The sequence below is a fragment of the Protopterus annectens genome, chromosome 2.part0 (assembly GCF_019279795.1).
Source record: "Protopterus annectens isolate FY-2018-M chromosome 2.part0, PAN1.0, whole genome shotgun sequence".
NCBI lineage: Eukaryota > Metazoa > Chordata > Ceratodontiformes > Protopteridae > Protopterus > Protopterus annectens.
The window spans coordinates 1,102,541,412-1,102,565,959 of NC_056728.1; the positions used below are offsets into that span (position 1 = coordinate 1,102,541,412).

The window sequence follows — 24,548 nt, forward strand, 5'->3', positions numbered from 1 at the left end:
TTTTTGCATAAGGTTCAATCTCTTCAAAAAATCAGTGATTGCTTGAACTACATTAGATAAAGGCATAACTGCAGAGGGTTGTGGTACTTGTTTAGTATCTGAAGAACTAGCAACATCAGAAGGAAATGTATTCTTTGTAACAACCGGATACATTTTGTTAACTGTCTTATACATTAAACTTTTATGACAAAATAGACAGAATTGTGGAAATTTGCAGTCACATAAAAGACAATGCGTTTGCATAACTTCTGCTTTAGCAATATATTGAGAATAAATATTTATGCATTTACAGAGATAACTTTTGTGCAGTAAAAATGCCTGACTTACATTTTACGTCTGACATAGAAGATTGAAACCATGATTGCAAATATAACCAGACCTTAACAGGTGTATCATTTAAATTAATTTGCACAGTTTGTGGGCATTTCAAGCTAATATCATGTATGGCATCCATGTTATAACTGTAAAGACGTTACCGTATTTTTGCAGAAGACAAACAGGTGTACAGGCTGAAGTCAATCTGGAAAAAGATGGTGTTTTCTACAGGTGAATTGTAGGTGGTCCGTCGCAGGACAGCTTGCATGGTGTCACTCTGTGTCCACCAACAAAGTACTGGAACTGTTGATCTGTTGAAACACTGGAACTGTCAATCTGTTGAACTCACGAAAAATGTAAGGCCTTTATGAAAAATTAACTGTTGGTAACGGACAAAAAAAGGTTGTGGCCAGTGAGCTAGGCTTGCCACTATAAAATATTATTAGCAGTGACGAGACAGACACCGTACTACTGTATCCATTAATATTTATTTGTATTAGTACAAATTCTTGTCAAACAGTTAATTCTGTCAGTTATTTCAATTCTATTATAACATAACTAGACACATATAACTATAGATCGATGAACACTCAGTCCAAAAACGTCACTAAAGAGTGAAACATACTGTCCAGTTTATATACGTTTTTAAATGTCAACCAATGTTATTATTAATGTCCTTGTGACTTGTTTTTCTGGTTTGCATGATTTATGTCCTTCTTTGGTTCTGTATCTGAAGACTTCACAAAAAGTCCCTCCACATCATCTTTGCATAAAGTCCCTGTTGATGCAGAGTTTCTGTATATATCATGAAAAAGTCCGTTAGTTATTTCTAGCCTGGACAGTTTCTCTTATAATGACAAATGTCAATGTAACTTCCTTTTTTCTATAACAGGATGCCATAAGCCCACAGCTGTATGTTATTAATATCTAAGCTAAACATTTACAAGAAATAAAATATCATCACTTAACTGTTCTTGCAAAACAAGCCATATTATTTTGAAAACTGCTGTTTGGCCTTGCATTTTCTTTTACTGCACACACAGTATAATTTTGGGGAAAGCATTTTAATTTATACAATCTCTATCAGCCATCACATCTGCTTACACGATCTTGGAGCTTCAGACCATCATATGTAGGGAATCTTAGCTAGCCTTTCACAAGCACTAGGTGTGCATAAGGACCAATGCACATTTTCTCTATGATGAGATGTTAGAACTGTCTTAAATCAGACTTTCATTCTCTCATTTATCCACAAAGACAAAGCCCACTGGGGTGCAGGTCCTTCACACTCTAGATGTGCAGAACCAGTTTGGGATGCATTTGAGGCAGGCTTTTTGATATAGTTGCATGGTCATTAGTTTACACCTTTATCAAGCATTATTGTTTTAGTGGTGCCTCCAGGAGTCATGCCTTCTTTTAGTACCTTGGTACTTTAGCTCTGAGTTTTATGAATTTTACTTGTTAGCTGTCCTCTGATTTCTTATACCATAGCTGTTTGCATTGCTGGTGATTCAAGCCAGGTGTAGACTCACTGAGAAGGGTCCTCAGTATTGAGTGTAAGAGATACATTCCTAACCATTTATTTGTGAGGGCTTCCTTGTTGGGTCACATATACCCCCCTCCGTCACATCCCTGTGCTTTGACAACCCCTCCTTTCAGAATCTTCTGTTGTCATTCCATGTTAGCCAAGTACATTGTAAACAATGTGTGTGTCATATCTGCATTTCTTTTCTTGACTTACATGAAGTCTCTGCTCTCTTAGTAGTTGGGGGTGAACTGGTAGACTTAGTGGTGAGGCATACTGTGTGTATGGCATATTATGTCATGGCTTCTGCTGCTTTAGGTCTTTTGCACCCATGAGAAAAAATGCTGATGATGAATAGAAGATAATCTAGTTATAGATTAAGGACTGTCCTTTCACAGAGCTATCACATATGATGAGAATGTGCCTGTTATGTGCCTGTTTTAGTCATCCTTACCCGTAATGTTCAGTGGGATCTATCCCATGTCCCTCTTTTCTTTTTTTCTGTTCAATAAGTGTTGCATCTAGCACACAGAAAACAATGATGTGTCACTGCCAGCTCTTATTGTTTGTACTTCGTAGTGTTACTTGATTTCAGAGCACTCATGTAATGCCAAGAAACCACTCTACGTTCTTCACTGAACTCTCAAGATATCAGTTGCATTTTCCTTTTTGCTTCTGTGGTTACTGATTGTGGGTGTAGGCAGGCACACTCTTTGTACTCTACAGAGTGCATTTTTTTTCTGAGCATCAGTAGAAAGCTGGGGCCTTATCTGGCCATATTATATGTATAACAATCTCAATTAATGCCTCTAACAACATGTGTATACTTTCCTTACAGAGAGTATTAAAAATCTAAATAAATATTTTTATAGTATTTGACTGAGCAGTTGAAAATGTTACAAACATTAAGTGCTGGTGAGTGATGTGCCCATTTTTTTAAGTACTGTGTGCGTTGGGGGAGGGCAGCAATATCGACTTGTGAGTACGAAATGGAATTTATGACTACAACACTGTTACTGATATCTCAGAATGTGACAGTAGCTGGGTGGGATTACTGAGACATCAGACTGAATGTATCAGAATTTCATTCTGTTTTAGCTCAAATTTTGTTTTCCTTTAGATACGATACGAAAATAAAATTGCCAAAGATTCCAAAGACAACCACAATGCATTCTATAACTATGTCAAGAATCTAAATGGCAATGCTCAGATCTGCTCTGAGCTAAAACAGAATGGCATTAAATATACTGATCCCAAGGATATTGCAATATCCTGGCAGATCAATTCAGTGCCAAATTCACCCCCCTCTCACCCCCTAAATGGCCCATCTCAATACCGGAAGATTGCCAAATTCCAGTAATGGCCACACAGGTAAAAAACGCACTTTCCAAAGCTAAAAATACAGCATCCATGGGACCAGATGACATCCCGGGCTGTGTACTACATGAACTACAGTATGAACTGGCACCTCACCTAAGTGTCATGTTTAATCATAGCCTCACCTCAGGTTTCATGCCCACTGAGTGGTGCAGAGCTACAGTTATCCCACTCCACAAGGGGGGAATCCACCTTGGATCCCGGAAACTACCATCCCATCAGTCTGACAAGCCTTATCTGCAAGGCCATGGAGCGTATTATCATGGAACTTATAAACAAAGACATTGGCAACCTTCAAACACTGGACCCCACCCAGTTTGGGTTCGTGAAGGGCCGATCTTGTCTCCTGAACCTGATTGACTTCGAATCAGTCTCCAGAGCCATGGACAAGGGTAAGGTGGTCCACACAGCCTATCTAGACCTTGCCTAGATAAACTTACTAAGCTGGGCATTAATCCCTACGTCACTCAATGGGTTGCTAACTGGCTTACTGATAGAACCCACACTGTAAAAGTAGCTGACTCCAAATCCAGCTCCAGACAAGTGACAAGTGGAGTACCTCAGGATTCAGTCCTGGGACTGCTCTTGTTTGGCATCTACTTCTCTGACGTACAGGCTCAACACTAAGGGACTCTGGATAACAAAGTTCGCAGATGACTGCAAACTGGGAGCCATTATTGAATCCTCAAATGATGTGGATACTCTACAAAAGGGCCTTACAGAAACATATGCTTGGTGCCAGAGCCATGGGCTCAAGCTCAATGCCAAGAAATGTATAGTTATCCCCTTTGGGAAAAAACATGTATCCATGAATTACCATATAGGTGGCAGTACACTAAACACCGAAAGTGTGATAAGAGACTTAGGGACACAGGTGGACAGTGGTCTCACCTTCGATAACCACATCGCCACAACAGTCATGAAATCCTTCTATGTGGCACACCTCATCACTAAGGGCTTTTCATCCAGAAAAAAGGAGGTCATTGTCCCACTGTTCTCATCCCTCATTAGACCCATTATAGAATACAACGCCCCGTTTGGTATGTACCTCTCAAGACATGTGCAACAACTGGAAAGGCCACAGAAATACCTTACTAAAAGAATCATAGGCCTAAAGCAGATGCCCTACGGTGACCGCCTTAAAAAACTCCAGCTATACTCTGTCGCATATCGTCTACTCAGAGGCGATCTTTGCTTAACATACAAGGCCATGTCAAACCCAGAGCTGTTGGACATGCTACACTTAAAGAAATCCCAATCCCTCAGAGCCACACGCTCCAGGGATCTAAACCTTGTCATCACAATAAACAAAACATGCTGGAGGGACAGGTTCCTGACCCAGAGACTCCCCAGACTCTGGAATAGATTGCCCATACATGTCAAGCAGAGTGCCTCTTTGGTCCTCTTCAAAAGGAACCTTGACGATTGGATGGGAGATAGGAAATTCACCCCGGGGATCACGTCAGTCGCCCTGCTAGACAGGGGTCCAGGGAAGTAAATAATGTGGGAAGAAATAGCCAGGGAATTGTTATGGCTAGGCTTGTATAGGCCCTAGGGCTGATAGCCTAGTACCAACCTATGAACTATGAACTAAAATACCAACTTAAATATAAAGCACTGACTGCTGGAAAAAGTAATGTTACTTATACCCTTTTATATTTTTGCAAGGGAATATGTACTTTAAAGTTAATGAAAAACTGCATACTTATGAATGTTTTCTACACATTATTCCTTTCTAGTGTTTTAAAAATTTTCCCTTTTTTTAACTTTTTGACTGTTCTGGAAGAAAAAAGCCCACCAAATTCATAGGCTGGTTTGCTAATTCTGATTAGCGCAAACTATTTTATAGCTGTTTGTGCACATGCCAGTGGAGTTTTGGGCAGTCCATACATTCCATGCTTATTTATGCTTCATATTTAGAGAGGGATTGTTTAATTACCCAGAAATGCTACAGGTGCTTTTGAATATTACTTATTATTTTATTTATTTGTTAACAAGGTGAAGCCACTAGGGATTATCTGGTAGCACCGCTTGGTTAAGTAACTTATTCACAGTCATACAGCAGGCAAATGGAGGCTGAAGTACTAAATAAACCCTTGACAATAAAATTAAGTGCTGTTTAAGTTTATTTTTTTGTGGTATGATGAGATTTTCAGCTTAGCACTGCAAGGGGGCAGTGTTGGTCTGTATATTCTCACAGAACCAACTGCTGAATTTAAAAGGAATTTTGAAACTGGACGCTAAATTGATTTAGCTTAGCTCTGCCTTTTGTGTGTGCATGTGCCTGCACGTGTGTGTTTGTGCATGTGTCTCTCTAAAATGAAAAAAAAAACAAACAAATGGAAGTGATAGATTCTTTGAGGATCTCTGGAACAAACATGGTCATATAAATTTATGTTTTTCTTTTCAGCTCTATGCCATTCCATGGTTTCTCACAATGTTTACACGTGAGTATTTATCTCTTGTTAAATATGTTTAAAATCGCAATGAAAATGTGCATATTTAGATTATCCAAAGACTTGTAAAATTTCTTCAACTCTGTATTTGTCTGTATTTTTTATTTAGGTTAATATGAATTTTAAGTAAGTCATGTTCACAAGTTAAGTCAGGTTTACTTCAAACTGAAGTAACAATGAGAGAAATTAGTTCACTCAAACCACTTGACTAATAACAGGAAAATAGGATGAAGAGAATCCACACACAAGGAGGGAAATTCAGTCCACTTTATTCACCAAGAAAAACACATTTGTCTTGTTCCAGTAAAATTTTAAGATCCCTCCCCTTTCTGTAAATAAATTTCAAGGGGTCCTGCTCTGTTAATGGCAAGTCAGTTAGCTCCATGAATTTATCCCATTCTTTCTTAATAATATTGTTGAATGTCTGAAAATCAGCATTGAATTCCATACTAAAAGTTCTGTTAAAATAATCAGAACCCTGTTTAATGCACTCATGCTCACCAACAGCCTGGAGTCTGTTGCCTAAAACAGAACTAAACTTACTATGTCTGAACTTTGTTACTTCTGGTCTGTCATTCAGTAACTGGACAGGGTAACCCCTCTCGTGGAATACCTGTCCCAAGTAGTCACATTCATTTTCAAAATCGGAATCACAAGAAGTCATCCTGCACAAACAAATATATTGATTCTTAACAATGCTCTTTTTTTTGAAAAAAAGGATGATCACTTCTAAAGTGCAGGTAGGAATTTAAAAAAGTATTTTTATGAAAAACTTTAGATTTTACCCCCAAGCCAGTTTTTTCAATGGACACATCCAAAAAATTTAACTTGTCATGAAAAGTGGTGTTCGTAAAAATGTAAGAAACCAGTAGGGGATTCAATAAAGGACAAAAATTCATTAAGTTTAATGTCAGAGTCAACCCAAAATAGGCAGATGTCGTCCAAAAATCTCACATAATGTGATCAGTGTACCTTGTATTCTGATTCAGAATAAATTTCTGTTCCCACCAGGCCAGAACGATATTGGCATAAGTGGGGGCACAATTTGCCTCCATAGCAACGTCTTTGCTCTGGTGGAAGAACTCTTCGCCAAAAAATATATAAGTATTTTTAAGAACCAGCTCCATAAGGTGTAGCACCACATGTAGGTCATTAGATCAAATCACTCGTTTATTAACCAATGCAGCCTCCAACCATTCCAAACGTATCTCAAACTGGTCATGTTAGGTGATTTTTCTCCAAAGTTTAGTCTCTTCTTTGTTGAGAGATCCTGATGGACTTGTATTTCTGACCACTGTCATTATCACTGATACGTTATGAATGATTCACTCTGTAGGCTTGGACATGCTTTGTTAGAGATGATCGTCCTCATCATATTCCTGCCAAATGCCTCTGCTGTATATAGCTCTGAGTTTCTAGCTGTGTTAGACTTTTCTACATCAGTGTTGGTTATTGCAGTGAAAGCCACCTCAGCTGTTTAATCAGCAGGTTAACTGAAAAAGGTACTTGTTTGCATCTTCATTTCCATCCATTTGTCTTACTGTGGATGAGGGCAAGGCAGTTCATACAGCCTACCTCGATCTGCCAAGGCCTTTGATACCATTCCCCACTCAGGAATTACTGATAAACTCACCAAACTAGGCATCAACCCCTATATCACTAGGTGGGTTGCAAATTCGCTTACAGATAGAACCCACAGTGTGAAAGTAGCAGACTCCAACTCAGACTGCCAACCAGTCATGAGAGGAGTCCCACAGGGATCGGTCCTTTGTCCTCTCCGGTTTGGCATCTACTTCTCAGAAGTCCAGGCCAACATAGAGGGACTCTGGCTGACTAAGTTTGCAGACAACTGCAAGATGGGAGCTATTATTAACTCCCCAAGTGATGTAGACATCCTACAGAAAGGCCTCATTGAGACCAGTGATTGGTGTCGAAACCATGACCTTAAGCTTAATGCCAAAAAAATGTGTCATCATCCCCTTTGGGAAGAACTCAGTTTCCAGTAATTACCACATCGATTGGAGCCCACTGAACACTGAAAGCGTTATAAGAGATCTGGGGACACAGGTTGACAGCAGCCTCTCCTTCGACCACCACATTGCCACTGTGGTCAGAAAGTCCTTCTATGTGGCACATCTCATCACCAAGGGTTTGCATCCAGGAAGAAAGACATCATCACCTCTCCCTACTCTTCCCTCATTAGGCCAATCATCGAGTATAATGCCCTATTTCGCATATACCTCACTAGATGCAGCAACAGCTGGAAAGTCCACAAAAGTACCTCACAAAAAGGATCCTAGGCCTTAAACACATGTCCTACATGGACAGACTCAAACCACTCCAGCTATTCTATGTCTCATATCGTCTACTAAGAGGCGATCTCTGCTTGACTTACAAAGCCATGTCTGACCCAGCTCTGTTAGAAATGGTGCATCTAAAGAAATCCAAATCCCTCCATACCACATGCTCCAGAGACCTCAACCTCATTACCACAATCAGTAGAACATGCTGGAGGGACAGGTTTATAACCCAGAGACTGCCCATGCTCTGGAATAGAATTCCCATATATGTCAAGCAGAGCACTTCACTGGCCCTCTTCAAGAGAAATTTTGATGAGTGGATGGGAAGTAGAAAGTTTACCCCAGGGATCACTGTAGTGGCTGTACTTGATAGGAGGTACTAGGAACTAACATAGGGCGGCACAATGCTAGGGCACTTCTGTGGGCTAGGCTTGTAAAGGCTCCAGGGCCATTAGCAAAGTACACACCTATGAACCTACTCAGCTGAAGGCTGTTTTGATGCCATTAAAAGATTTAGCTTCTTCTGGTGACATTTCAAGGACTCAAGTCAATAAACTGTTCTTTACCATAATTTCTGAAACTTCACTTTAGTATCTAAACAGCATGTCTTAATTCTTAGACTCTAGATCTTAGGTGAAATGGTTCCTCAAGCCGTCAGTATTATACAGTTTATATAGGGACATCGATGGGTTTTTTAAATATGAAATATAAAAGGGAGGAATGTCTTTCAGATGAGGTGACATTTTCTAAAGAACAACCCTCAGAATATGATGGTCTTGTATCATGATGTTGTGTGTGCAGGACATGTATTCTACCCTGGACTGCTAAGCAAACATTTCTGTTACTTCTTAACTTTGCCTAACCTGGCCAGCTCCGACCATAAGCTGAGTAGAGGTAGTGCTCTGTCCTTCTGTTATTTCCAAGCTTGAGAATTGAAGTAATATATAACGATTGCTTCCAGAACTTCTGTCAGAATCTAAAACTTGTGTTCCTCTTATTTTAGGTTTTATATCCTTAGTGCAGATTTAAACTTAATTAAGGCTCGGGCATTCAGTTTTAAATATTTTTCATTGTTAATTATTCCTGCTTGCTTTCATGTTTTGATACCATTATTATCATGTCTTCTAAACCAGGTTAGAGATCCTTCTGGCAAGCAGGTTCCATTAATGGGTGCGCGTCTGCTGTCCTCGTATTTCCTGGGACTGGACTGCCCAGTGGACATATACAGAATCTGCACAGGTTTTAACAGAACCAATCTGAAGCACCGAGTATCAAGCATAGAACCAGACATCAGCCATTTCCCCCACAAAAAAAGAAATGACAAATATGTCTCACAAGCCATGAATTCCAGGATCGTCTCTGCCCCCTGTAATCCTGAATTGTATGAAGTAGATAATCCATAAATGTATACGACAGGGTGCTGAAAAGTTCTAAGCCCAGCCAACTGTCCAAATTCTGAGTGTTATTTTGCCTCTGTAGCTGAAAAGAGGATTACTTCATCTTGTAAAGTGCCAATTTGCAGAATGGTAACTTTGTTTTGACATTGTTTCAGATCATTGATTGAACCATGTCAACGAAAAGTGTGGAACTCTGAGCCATCATGAGTTCCTATTCTTGCAGAAGAAAACTCCAAAGGAAATCCATGAATGTATGATGCAAACATTGAGTGGCACGTGCCCTTCTTACTCAACTGCGAAGAAGTAGTGTGCAGACTTTCAGCATGGAGAGTTAGAGATTGAAGATGCAGTAAGATCTGGGAGGCCTCAAACTGTGTCACCTCCTGAAATTGTTGATTATGTCCATGACCTGATTTTGGAAGATCGGCGAATATCGGCTAAAACAATTGCTGAGACACTACAGATATATGGAGGACTTGTTGGGTTTATAATCCATGAGCAGCTGGGTATGCAGAAGCTGTCAGCCAAGTGGGTGCCCAAACGTTTGAATGCTGACAAGAAGAAATGTCACGTTGACAGTTCCAAGTTGATTTTGTGGCATTTTCATCTAGCTGATGCCAATTTTTTGGAATAACTAGTTACTGCTGATGAAACATGGTTACAGCACTATGATCCTCAGACAAAACAACAGTCTGTGCAATAGTGGCGCTCAGGTTCACCTAGTCCAAAGAAGTTCAATACCCAAAAGTCAGCAGGAAGGGTCATAGCCATGGTGTTTTGGGATCAGGAAGGAGTTGTAATGACTGGCTATCTTCCAAGGAGCCAAACAGTTACTGCAGAATACTACTGAAACTTGCTGTGCTGGTTAAAGGAGGCATTGAAAGAAAAAGGGAAAGAGAAGCTGCGGAATGGAGTTCTCTTTTTGCAAGACAATGCACCTGTTCACAAGGCTGGCAAAACAATGGATGTTTTGATAAAACTGGGGTTTGAGTGCATAGACCATCCTGGGTCTGTACTATATGTTTGAACATTCAAAATTCTGAATCTGTTATGGTCAACAACATATGATCGGATTTTTGAATGTTTGAATGTTGTAACAAAGATCTCTGTACAGCTCGGAATGGGAAGATTTCCCTTTTCTGCATTGTAGTGCTATCTCGGAGTTGGTATATTTAACAAGCGGGGGGTGCAGGGGGACTTGCTTAGAGCATTTAGGTAGGTGTTTTGTGTAGTTTATTTTTTTTAGATGTTTGAACTTTTTCAAGTTTGATCATATGGTGTTGACCATATGGTAGTCAAACTTTCAAACATTCAAGTATCTAATATAGACCTGACCATCCACCCTACTCACCAGGTCTTGCTCCGTCAGACTATTTCCTGTTTCCAAACTGTAAAAACAGTTTGAAAGGGGGGCAGTTTTCAAGTGATTCGGAGGTGATTGAAGCAGCAGAGCAGTATTTCAGTGACCGGACTTCAGACATTTTTTTGTCAGGGTTACAGAAACTTCAGAAACGGTGTGCCAAATGTGTTGAACTTAATATGATGAATAACATGCAAGTTTCATGGCTGCATGTCATTCCCTTCTTGGTTGGGCTTAGAACTTTTCAGAACCCCCTTCTATAAATATGTGTATATATATATATATATATATATATATATATGTGTGTGTGTGTGTGTGTGTGTGTGTATGTATGTGTGTGTGTGTGTGTGTGTGTGTGTGTGTGTGTCTCTGTAGATAGATAAATACATACTAATAGATGTGTGTGTGTGTGTGTGTGTGTGTGTATGTGTGTGTGTGTGTGTGTGTCTCTGTAGATAGATAAATACATACTAATAGATGTGTGTGTGTGTGTGTGTGTGTGTGTGTGTGTGTGTGTGTGTGTGTGTGTGTGTGTGTGTGTATGTGTGTGTGTGTGTGTGTGTGTGTGTGTGTATCAGCCACCCACAGGTAGCAGTAGTTAACTGTGGAAATTGATCATGAACTTTTGCTTGCTATTGGCTAACCAGACTGCACTGTTATGCTGGTATAGCATATTTCACAGGATTTGTTATGCAGTGGTACTTAGTCCCTTTGAGGGCTTCTTGTGTTAAAAAATGTGTGTTTCCTTTTTTCACTGGAGGTTGTGCCTGTATTTTTCAGCAAAAAAGTGTATACTTTTAATAATTGCACATCTAGGCTGGTGAATTTTCAGCTATCTTGTGGTAAGCTGGATTTATATTTTTGAAGGCCATTTTGTGGATCTGTGTTTTGGATTGATTCAGTAAGTTTAGTTTGTTTATTTTTATATGTATGTATGCATTTATTTATTTATTTTTATGTAGGCTTTGCTGACCAGGTTAGTCCCACTTTTAACAGCCTCTTTTCAGGAAAGACCTAAGGTGGTATTTATACTATTAGTGGAAATTTGGCCAGGGCATCAGGGAACGTTCCCTACTCATAGCTCATACAGCTAGTGAGTATGTGCTCATGTCACATTCCTAGCACAGTGGCAGCTGAGAGGAAGGTGTTCTGAAGGAGCATGTCGGAGAAGGGAGAAGAAGCATTTTGTGAAGAATCACCTCAGCAAAGCAAAGTCTTTGTGGATTTGGAAGTTTTGTTTCAGAAAGAGCTTTTTTTTGTGAAACCAAGACTGAGACCATGAACAGAAAGGAGTGTTTTGTTACAACCTTCCAGTTGGGAGAGTTGCAGAATGATTTACTGAAGGATCTGATGGTACTGAGTAATCCAGTGACCACAAGTGAAGCTTCTTTGGGGGAAATTATGGACAACATTCAAAAGAAGGAGGCAGAAGCTGTTTTACAAAAAAGTAGTAAAAATAAGTATAAAGGAAATAAAACATGCAGAGACAGTTGCAGAAGGTGCAAGAAAAAAAGAAGAAAGAGGTAAAATACTGGCGTATTAAAGAAATGTACTGTTAAAATACAAGGAAAAAAAAAGATGTATTTTACAGTGTTATACCTTTACTGGACATCCAAGTGCAAGAGGTAAATGCTTTTCTTTTAATTAACAAAGAAACATTTTGTGACATTATTTTTGAGACTGGACAAGTATGGAAAGATTTTTTTGTGAATATGAGAAGAAACAAAATGGAAACCCACGGAACGTATAGGTTATTAAACCATTTAATAGGGAGTGAAAGAGGAATTTGCACATACATTTCAGGACTGATATTGAAAACATTGCATTGAAGAATTACTTGGAAGAAGCGTGCAGTAAAGTCATGGACCTTGTAATGGTTTATGATAATAGAGGCCTGTGGAGTAGGGATGGGAATGTACTGTGATATAAAAATGAAAAATGAAAAACGTGCATATTCCAAGTAATATACATATTGAGATGAATAGAGGTGTTGTAGAATATTGGGGACAACCTAAGACATGTTTTATTTGTGGAAAAATAAAAAATGTGCATATTCTAATTATTACACATATTGAGGGGTATAAAGGTGTCATAGAATATTTTGGACAACCTACGACATGTTTTATTTGTGGAAAAATGAAAAAATGTGTATATTTCAAGTACTGCACATGTTGAGGGGCATAGAGGCATTGCAGAATATGGTGGCAACCTAAGACATGTTTTATTTTGGAAAAGAAGAACATTTTAAACACAAACATGCTAAAAGAATAAACAAAATGTTATAAATGTAATCAAGTTGGAGATTTATGGATGGATTGTGAAAAGAAAAAAAAGAAGTGCAGGTAAATGAAGAATAGAAGAGTAGTCCTGAAAGAAGTATAACTGAAGAATCAGAAGATGAAGGATATCAAAGGAAAATGAAAATTTGGATTTAGAAAGGAAAAAATATATACAATGAACAGGAAAAAGTAATTGATGAGGAAGACAGAAGTAAAAAAGAAATTGGTAGCAGTGTAAAGGATTGGAAAAGGAAATGTAGGGGATTAAATGTAAAAGAAAAACAAGGAAATTAATGAAACACGAGTTGCTTGTTAAAGCCGAGTAAGAGTAAAAAAAATATTTCAAAATAATTCCCTTACATTTAAAAAGGAAAAGAATAATTGTCAAATGCTTTCAGTTAATGCAAATAGTACCGTTAATATTGTACGAAGAATGGGAGTTTTGGAATGGTGCGTTGAATGTAGTGTGGATATTATTTTATTAGCTGTAAGATTTTTGACAAGGGATGAAAGATTACAGTCAGGGAAATTGCTGGGTGGAAATATAATGTGGAATTTGAGAAATGAATGGTGTTCTGGAGCAGCTGTGTTGTGTAAAAAAATATTAGATGTAATCGCAGTAGGTACATAGGAGGTTATTAGGCTAATGGTCCCAGGGCCCTTACAAGCCTCCCAAGAGTGTATGGTTCAAGCAGACACTAAAATCAACACCTATTGCCCTTGTCCAAGAGGGATACAGGTGGAATCACCGTCATGAATTTCCACTTACCCATACAGTCGTCCAAATTACACTTAAATAGGGCCAACGAGGGTGTTTGTTTAACATGAATAGGAAGCTTGTTCCAAAAGTGGGGCAACCTCCGTGAAGCAAATCTCTCTATCCAGCAAGTTATGCTCATATCATATACCAGGTTAAGGTCCTTTGAGCGAGTGACCCATGTGCTGCTTGACTTGGGAATCTGTAGCATTTCCATTAAAGCTGGGTCAGAGACTCCTCTGAATGTAAGGCATAGGTCGCCTCTGAGCAGTCTGTACGACACATAGTAAAGTGACAATGATTTCAGTTTGTCCTCATAAGACAGATCTTGAAGACCCTGAATTTTCTTTATAAGGAACCTTTGTGGTCTCTCCAGTGGTGTTTAGAAAAGAACATACCAAAGGGAGCATTGTACTCTATTATTGGCTTGCTGATGGAAGAGTACAGGGAAGTTATAACCTCTTTTGTTCTGGAGGCAATGCTCTTGCGTATGAGATGAGCAATATAAAATGCCCTTCTTACCACTGCGGGGACATGGTGATCAAAATTAAGGTTGCTGTCAACCTGTGTGCCCAGATCTCTCAACACTGACTGTGTGCTTAGGGTTTTGCTATTGATGTGGTAGTTTGCAGGAACATCACCCTTGCCAAAGGGGATCATAATGCAGTTTTTGCCTTAAGTTTAAGACTATGACTTTGTCACCAGTCATTAATCTGCATAAGACCTTCTTGCAGGATGTTGTCTTCACTTGGGCTATCAGTGATCGCTCCCAGTTTGCAGTCATCCACAAACTTTGTCAGCCACAGTCCTTTAGTATTAGCCTGTACTTCAGAGAAGTAGATTCTGAACACTAGGGGTTCCAGAACCGATCCCTGTGGAACACCACTGGTTACGGGTCTGTTGGAGGAGTTGGAATCCCCTATATTGACAGTATGAGTTCTATCAGTGAGCCACCTTGCAACCCATCTGACAATATATGGTTTGATACCCAGCTGGGTGAGTTTGTCAATGATGCCTGAGAGGGGATTATGTCAAAGGCCATGGCTAAGTCTAGGTAGGCTGTATGCATAGATTTGCCCTCTTCTAGGGCTTTGGTGACTGTCTCGAATTCCACCAAGTTTAACAGGCAAATCAGCAAACCAAATTAATCCCTTTCTCTTAAGGTCACTGCGCCAACAATGTATCAAATAAGTCAAAAAACAAAGAGCTGTGTCCACCAGGCCGAATAAAAACAGGCATGATCTCCTCTTGACAAAGTCAAACTGGGTGTAGTTGAGCATTTTCAGATTTCCTATATCTTTGTTAATAAGGTCCATGATAATTCGTTCCATGGCCTTGCAGATAAAGCTGGTCAGGCTAATGGGTCTGTAGTTCCCGAGGTCTGTGGATGCACCCCCTTTGTGCAAAGAGATGATGGTAGCTGTTTTCCATTGTACTGGGATGAAGCCAGTGCTTAGGCTGTGATTGAAAAGTGTGCCCAATGGTGATGCTAATTCCTTTTTTAACCCATGTAGAACACAGCCCGGGATATTGTCTAGTCCCAAAGAGGCTGTGTTTTTGGCTTTGTAGAGGGCATTTAAGGATGCTGTGGGATATATGTGGCGGGGACACGGGAGCGAAGTTTTCACTGAACCTGTCAGCCAGCAGGTTTGCTGTATCTACAGGTTCTATATATGTAGTACCATTAACTATGAGTTCAGCGCAAATCTGGGTCTTGCCTTTGCGGTTACGGATGTAACTGAAGAACACCTTGTGGTTATCCTTAATTAGAGAAGCTTGTTTGGATTCATAGTTAGCTTTGGAGGACTTCATTAGGAGTCTTATTTGCATGTTTAAGTTGAGGAGGAAGTATTTCCAATTTTGAAACCATTCCATCCTACTCTTAGACAGCAATCTCTTTCTCCTATTTTATAGCCTATTAATGGCAGTTGTCCACCAGGCAGGTTTGTTTTTCCTTGAAGATCTTGCTTTGGTTCTATCAGGTACGGCAGAGTCAATACAATTGTACAGGTGCTTGTATAAAGCACTGGTGTATAACTCAGCATAGGTGTCTGTTCCATCAGTGGGGGGGAGGGGCAATTAAGCTATTTATGCCATCACATAAGAAGTTGTAATTGGCCTTGGAGAAGTTTTTTAGTCTAGTTGTTACTTGGGGAGATGTCTTGTGTTATAGTTACTTCTAGTGAGACTGATTTGTGATCAGATCTCACCAGGGATGACTACACACTGGGGTGGTGCAGCCCATTGTGGGCACGTCAACCAGCTGGTCCAGGGTATTGGAGTTAAACTCATGGAACCTTTGGGCAAGTGAGTTAGAACACGTATAATTTACCCAGTCTGCGGACGGGTAATTAAAGTCACCCAAAACAAGGGTGTTTGTTTGTATCTTGATTGATTCAAGTAGATCCAAGTAGGCTGAGTAGATGCTCTGATTCATGGAGGGGGTCCTATAGCTGGCAGTGACCTGAAGAGGGGTCTTACCTACAGTCAATTGCACCTGAAGTAATTTTTATTTATTTATTTATTTACTTTTGTTAACCGTGATAGTCTGACTGGATGTTAGCCCATTTTCGGTGGAGTCCAGGGGAGGAAAGCCCCCCAAAAAACAAAGAAAATAATACAAACAGCACAATGAATACACCTAAGGTAAGGGAAAATTTGAGAGGAAAAAAGAAGCACAGTGTATATTAAAAATAAAAAAATATGAGTTCACTATCAAGATAATAATCAAGTCAGTCAGTGTATAAGAAAATAAATAGACAACAAGGGAAGAAAAACAGTTTGACAAAATTAGAAGCATAGAGTATAAAAAATTTACAAAAAAAAATGTAAGCAGCAGTTAAGAATATAGCATAAAGGAGTGAGGAGGAGTGAGTTAAGAAGGAAAGACAGAGAGAAGAAATAAAAATGATACAAAGAAAGAAGAGGAGAAAAGTGCAATAGGAGACTAGATCAGGAAGTATAAGGCAATATATGGAAGAAGTAGGAGAAAGAAGAAATGGTTTATAGAGGTAAAAAAGGAAAAAGAAGGAAGATGAGAAAAAAAAAAGGAATTTCGATATAGCAAGTATAAAGGTAAGAGTAAAACAAGAGAAAAGGCATTAGCCGGGAAAAAAACATGAACAGAGCCAATTAGAATAGAGGTAGGCTTTTAGGAGCATTTTGAAATGAGTCAGGTTGGGATTGGATATTATGACCTGAGGCATGATATTCCATATTTTGGAGATATAGCTAAAGTATAGAAAGTCACCAGCTTTATTGCTGGACTTTGAGACTTGTAGTGAGAATTTGTTAGGTGATCGAAGAGAACAATTGTTAGTGTACAGTTGAAGCATTAACTGAAGGGAGGGGGTATATTTGGATTGATGGACAAATCTGTGAGCTTTTGTAAGCTGAGTGTAAGTTAAGAGATGGGAAGTTCAAGCCAGTGAAGTTGAAGTAAGGCTGAGTGAGCAATGATGAGATCTGTGTGGGGTTAGTAGCAAATTTTGCAATTTTGTTATAGCAGGTTTCAAGCTTAGATAAATCAGTTTTACTAAGGTAAGTGAAACTGAGAGAGGCGTACAGTAAGGTGGAGACAAGGTAAGTTCTTTAGTAGTAAGAAAAGGCTTGAGTCTGTAGCATGAGCCAAGTTTATTATGAGTATTTTTGATGGACTGTGCTAGATGAAGATCAAATTTAAAATTATCAGTTAGGACACCTAGTAATTTTGTATGAGGTGTAGCAGAAATTATGGTGTTGTTGGATGACTGTATTTGAAATGTAGTAGTGGGATCCCATGATTTACAAGGATGAAAGAGCACAAGTTTTGTCTTAGAAGGATCTAGAATCCATTCTGATTCTGATAGCCGTGATTCAACTGATAAAAGGACTGTTGAGTAGTAGAAGCAAGCAGGTTTAGGGAAGGTGCAGCACAGATAAGAGCTGAATCGTCTGCATATTGAACAACAGAGGCTAAAGGTGCAGATGAATGGAGTTGGTTGGTGAAAATACTAAAAAGTAGAGGACCTAAAATAGAGCCTTGAGGAACACCCGAGTACACAGGCAGAAGGGAAGAGAGTTCCTGTTACCATTTAACGGCTTGCTGTTGGCTAGACATATAGCTATGAAACCATGCCAGAGCAAAGAAACTAAATTTTTAATGTGGCAAGTTCATTTAGATGTTTTTGGTGTGAAACTGTATCAAAGGTTTTAGATAGATCTAAAAGTATGGAAGACACAAATAGACCTTTATTTCTGTATTAGTTTATTGTGTTGGTAAAGCTAAGTAGAGCAGTAGTAGTGCTATGGTGGGGGCAAAACCCATGTTGAGTATTAATTAAGAGGTTATCAGAAAGAAGGTAGTTTAAAAGCTGCTGGTGTATACATTTTTCCCAAATTTTAGAGAGAGGGGGTAGGATGGCTATGGGTCTATAGTTAGAGAACTCAGTGGGGTTCCCTCCTTTATGTAGGGGAATAATATAAGATATCTTCTAGCTGGAATTAACATAGTGTTCTAGGATGGAGCGGCTGATTAGAATTGCAGTGGGATAAGCAATAGAAGGAGCAGCAATTTTTTGGAAAAATGTAGGTAGATTATTATCTGCAAAGAATGTGAGTTTATGTATGGAGAGCAGTTTTTTATGCTGAGAGTTTGAACAGGTTTGAAGGAGAAGTTATCATTGCTAGCTCTGGTTGGGATAGTAGGAGGAGTACAGAACTAAGAATTAGTAATAGCAAGAATGGAGTTAGTAAAGAAAGTGCTGAATTGTGTAGCAATGCTGTCAGAGTTAAAGGAGGTTGAGGGGATAGGGGTAGAAGAATTTCCGGGTTGAAGAAGCTTTTTTATAGAAGACCAGAATTTCTTTGCATTGTCATAGTGATGTTGCTGAATGGAAGTAAAGTATTACTTCTTGTCCAGTCTTATTTGGGACTTAGCTTTTTTACGAAGATGTTTATAAATGTCTAGGTCAGATTGTTTGTTCGTGGTTTGCCAGAGAGACCACGATTTATCCTTTCGTTTAAGAATATTTTTGGTATTTTGTGTTAGCCATGGACCATAATTAGATTTTAGCCTAGCAGTTCTGAAGGTGGCAAGTCTGTTTAGGATATCTAGGAAGGTTGAATTAAACTAGTCAACTGCAGTGTCAAGGGGAAGAGTTTTGAGGGGTGACCAGTCACAGTGGTGTAAAAGGGAGAGGAAAGTTTTGAGTACTAAAGTTCTTTTTGCTTCGAATGAAATGGAAAGAAGATTGTCTAGGGGGATTAACTTGGTATCTAAGCATGTAAGTGGGGAGGTGATTAATTCCGTCTGGGAGGCACCCTGATGGGAAGGATAGTGAAGGTCTGTTTGAGAGGAAACAGTACAAAATAGAGTTCCTGTTAGTGGATTTATCTATTCTAGTAACTGTCTGTATAACCTGAGTAAAGCCATGTGAGTTAATGAAATTTGAGACAATATCAGAGTTATGAGAGAGCCAGTCAGTATTGAGGTCACCCATAATAATAGTTTCTTGAGAGAAATTCAGGGAAGTCCAGTGTAAGAAGTCTTCAATAGTATTAAGGTTAGTACTGGGAGGAATTTAAAGAGCAATTATAATTAGATGCTTATATGAGGTGATTTCGAATTTAGTAACTAATATTTGGGCATTATCAAAAGGAGGGTTGTTTGCCTCGATTAGGGTAAGTTTAATGTTTTGTTTAAGCATTATTGCTATACCTACCCACCTTGTTTCTGTCACACCTGTAAATATTGTAGCCAGGAGGAAGAACGTCATTGCTTTTACTCTCTTGTCTTAGCCAAGTTTTAGTAAGCACAGTGATATTTGGGGTGTAATGGTTTAGGGAGGCATGAAGATCCTGGACCTTGATAACAACACTTCTTAGGTTCATGTTAAGTAGGAAAAGGTTAGAATTTTTACAGATAGTTGGAATGCTGTAGGTAGGAAGAGGAATGGATGGGATAGTTTGCTGATGTGTATGAATGGCACCAGGATTGGGGTGTACGTCTCCAATGAGTAGTAGATAAGAATAAAAGTATGTTTTGAACTTGGTGAGTCTAGAAAGGAGATAATAATAGCCAAGTGGATAATGAGATTAGGGAAGAGATGAATGTATTTGTATGAGAAGAATCCAATAACTATGGTGTTATAGAGATTAGGGGGTGATTCTGAAGTTGGAAGAAAGTATTTGATGGGGTGAAAAAGAAGTTATGTATATGAGGGATAGAAGTTATGTGGTAGGCGTTGGAGAGATGTAGTGTGGATGAAAAGTATAAGAAAAAAGTAATCGTGTGTAGTAATGTCATTTTAGGGTAAAAGATGCTGATCAATTAAATGATTTAAAAAAATAAGATAGCTTGCAATGAGTAAAAAAATAAAAAGAACATAAAAGAAGGTGGATAAAATTAATAAAGACTGTAGAATATAGCAGTACAGGAAGAAGCAGAATTAATTATGTGATTGGTGGAGAGAGAGAGAAGGAGTGGGAGGTAGGAGATGTAATATGTGATGGTAGAAAGAGCTAGAGGGAGTGGTTAGACAGAGATAAATGTGGAAGTAGTAGGAGTGGGTGGGGAATGGGGGCAGGGTAGGGGAGTGGCGTGAGCCCGAGCAAAGCGAAGGGTTAACAGAGTGAGATAGACCAGTACACAAGAAACTAAGAAAAAAATCAACAGACGGTAAGTACTAGCAATGTAAACAACAGCTGCCCATAGAGTGCGAATGGCAAGACAGAGAAATAAAAGATTTAATTTCAAGGAAATTGTGCTGTTTAACCAATCTAGAAGTGTTGTTGTAGTTGTTGTTTTGTCTTTCGGCTTATCCCAGTTAGGGGTCACCACAGCGGAACTCCGATCCGCTAATGTTTGGTAGTGGATTTTTACATGCCGAGTTACCAGCCCTGATGCACAACCTTCAACGAAGGCACGCCCGTTCACGTATGTCTCCACACAGAAGACGCTTTCGCTGAGAATCGAACGGGACAATGTCTTGCTGTGAGGCGACAACACTACTGCAGCACCGCTATCTTTAATGAATATTGATTCACCACCTCCTTTAGTTTTTACACCTTCGGTTTGTGGTTTGAACATTTGAAAGGAAATGTAACCTGGTATAGCTAGGGTGCTCTCTGCAGCATTAAATTAGGTCTCTGTGATTACACAAATGTCAACATCTTCCAGGTTGAGGACTGCTTCCAGTGAGTGCAGGTTCTGGTTTAGACTCCTAGCATTTAGCAGCATAACTTTGAGGTTGTTTTTAGAGGGTATTTTATGTGAAGAATTTTGTTTTTGTGACATTGCCTAAAAAAGGCATTGTATGGATGGCAAGAGCCTTAGCCAGTAACCAGAATCGCACGGGTGGCAGATGAAGACTATCTCTGGAAAAGCATCGAGGTTTGTTGACCATGTCATCCCAGGATGACAGATACTAGATCCCCTTTGAATGACCCCAGAAACTAAGCCAGTTTTTGAAGTCAATCATTTTTTGTATTGAAGTATCATCCTAGGCGAAGATAAAATCGTACTTAAGGCTAGGGACATACCTGCCTGAGACACATAATCAGAGAGCTCAGTCATATCTCTCTTCATATAGTCCAGTGAACAATGTCTCAAGTCATTCACACCAACATGGACGATGATGGAGTCATAACAGTGCCTGTTGTTGAGAGACTTTGATGTCTGTGTCTAGGCCATGGTAATTAGTGGTATGTTGCCATGAGAAAGATACCTTAAGAAGATGAACTTGGAACTCTGTCTTGCTATTAAGGAGGCTGGGCCTTCTCTTTCTATAGAACATTGTAGGTAAAGGGGATAGTCTTAGTAACCTGGGAAATGTTTAGCTGCCAAGCTGCCTAATGTGAAGCAGCATTAGTTCTGCTGCTAATGGTGATGGACTGCTTAACTAGAGTGTTACTTGAGGGTGTATACACCAGTATAAGAAAATGACTTCACTCTTTATATAGTTTGCTCAAGGAAGTGAGGTGCTAGCAGATGCTAAACAGGCACTTTCCACATGAATTGTCAGCTGTGTCATCTTTCACCATCACCAAGCTTACCTTCCATTTGTAAATGCTGCAGTCACAATCAGTTTATGAGGGAGTTACTGCCTCTAGGAATTTCTTCAAGATTGCCTGTGCTGTGGTCATTATGTGTAATAGTCACTAGATCCTCAATGTTACCTTTAACAAGCTACTGTCTTGACTGTGATTCAGGAATTCAGGCCACATTTAAGATGCTAGGTCTTTTGTGATAAGACTCCAAGCCTGCAGAAGCTACAAGCGGTGTTGGTGACTCTCTTCTGGGTGAAGAAAGTATTTTTTTGTTTGTGAGTTGCATAAACTGGTAGAGCTGCTTTCTGTTTTACTTGCTCTATTTTGTTTTATGTGTGAGTCAGACACTTAAATTATCTAGGCTGCAGTTCACATGTTTTTTTTCCCATTGGATAATTTGTTGCTTGACTGATGCTTAGATACACAGGGAATTTCTGGGTCTTTGTCTTTTCTGATAGTACTCCAAGCCTGCAAAAACTACAAGCACTCTTGGTGTCAACCTGATAGTAATTTTAATGATCTAATTTTAAAACGTTTTAAGATGCCCACCCATACTGTAAACTTGGGTTTTATAAGCTCCTTCCTTTCAACACTGTTGTTTTTTATCTTGAATTATTTATTTATATGCCTTTCCTTGTGCTTTTTATGAAAACAGTGCATTTTGTGTATCATTGCCTGGCCTACTGATTTACTTGCTATGAATTCATTATCTAGCTAGCTGTTAGATAAAGTAGTGTATTTTTACACTCTAGCAATTACCTTTCTGTGTTTGTATATCAAAAGGTCAGTGGATTTTTTTATCTAGCAGTACTGGGCGGTATCCTGGTCTGTATAGGCTGGGAAACACGCTAGAGATTATTGCAAGTAGTTGTTTTATTGGCTGGAGGGATTATTAATCAGTTTATCTTGGGTTTAATGCCTTTATGAATTCTGCACAGTTGAGTGGCTCTTGGCTCATTTCTCCAAAGCAAAGTACTTTTATTGAATAATCACACTTTTATAAGATGTTAAATTTCACTGCTGTATCTGTATCTTTAAGTCTGTGGTAGCATTTCACTCAGGACACTCTTTTACTGTGCTTTTACATTAGGAGGACTGAGATTACTCATCTAGTGGCAGTAGGTGTTTACCTGGTCCATCTGAGTTGGGAAACAAACAAAAGGGTCTAAGTGTAGTCATTCTACTGGCCAGAGGACTCAGTCAATTTTCTGTATTCCCTGTGCTAGTATAAAGTCGACACATTTGCACCGAGTTGCTTGCTGTGCTAGTGCCCTGTTCAGACACAGACATCTGGAAACATTACTTATTTTCATTATAGTGTAAAGGTTTACTGCGCTAGTTACTTTATAATAGCACCCGGGACTGTTGCTGATCAGAGAGCATCTAATTTTGTCACTGGACAGCATCCCAGATGTCTCTTTATTTATTGAGGCATGCTGTTGGGTAAAAAGGATCCACACTTTAGGGCTCAGGGTATGAGTTTTCTTATGTATGTGATAATCCTGTCTCAGGTAGAAATAAAGATATCCCTAAATGTGGAATTTTGCTGAAAAAAATCCAAATTCTGATTAATGAAAGAATCCCTTAACAAAGACCTACTAAAGAGGGTCCTCTTCTTAATCAGCAGGAAGAATATGACTGCTTTTTTTCAGTTTTCTCAAGTCAGAGCCTTTAGTTTTCTAGCTAAATGCATTGTTCTATAGGGAAGATCAACATATCTATGCATTGTTTTCCAGATAATTTTTTCCACTGTTCCTTCGGACCAGTTTGGCTGTGCCCATTTGTTCATCTATACTGGGTATTCTCAGTAGCTTGGGGCTTTTATATAAGCAGCCTTGGGGGTTGTCTGTGTTCTCACCGGCATCTTTGCAGTGAGAGTACATTAGATGGCCCTTACCACTCCTTTGGGTGGGTGGGCAGTAATGAGTAATCTGAATCACAGTGAGGAGCCACAGTTCCATCCCTGATGCCAGTGAGTGCTCCCATGGCCTTGTAAAGAGAACTACCACTGAAGCTGCTTGGTGGCCAATCACCTTCTTTACGGCCATGCCTAGTAGAGCCTCCCCCCAAGTGACTGTGGTGTGGATGGCCTTAATCCGTCCCTTCTTTGCAGGATGGGTTTGCCCCTCCTTCCCAACTGTAACAAGATGCCTAAGCATTAATTGAACCTGGATCATCTAGGCTGTAATCAGAGCTTTGTTTTTCTATGCCGCTACAGCTAAGTTCAACCTAAATACTTCTGAGGACTGCAAACTGTGTGCTGTTATCCACTTATCCACTAATACAAAACAGCTCCAGCAAGAGCTAGAATATGCACACGCATGACATGTCAAAAACAGTCTGAAACTAAATGAAAACAACTGCAGCATAATAGCATTTGGCAGAAGACTTGCTCCCACCTCATATGTTATAAATGGTACTTCTCCTCAGACAAATTCAGTCACAAGAGACCTGGGTAATTTTGTGGTTAACTTTCTTTCATTCGATCATCATGCTTCCACCATAGTCAGGAAGTCCTTCTATCTAGCCCAGTTGATTTCCAAGGAAATATCTTCAAGATCCAAAGAAGTTATCCTAATAACTGTGCTCTTCCCTTATCAGACCCATCACTAAATATAGTGCGCCCTTATGTACACATCCATGCATATCATTTGGTTGGAAAGGCCCCTAAAATTTCTTATCAAGAAGATTAAAGATCTTAAATCTTTCAATTATCCTGAAAAATTATCATGACTCTCCTTTCAACCACCTTAA

General features: G+C 39.3%; 1 protein-coding gene across 2 annotated transcripts in view; it reads left to right on the forward strand.

Moving 5' to 3' along the window:
• The window catches only part of TBCK (TBC1 domain containing kinase), a 1,512,759-nt gene that overhangs the window by 946,871 nt on the left and 541,340 nt on the right, over positions 1-24,548 (forward strand). For both annotated transcript variants that reach the window (XM_044061297.1, XM_044061298.1), the window contains one exon: positions 5,628-5,664. In XM_044061297.1, coding sequence (XP_043917232.1) covers positions 5,628-5,664 — 37 coding nt within the window. The remainder of the gene's footprint in view (positions 1-5,627; positions 5,665-24,548) is intronic.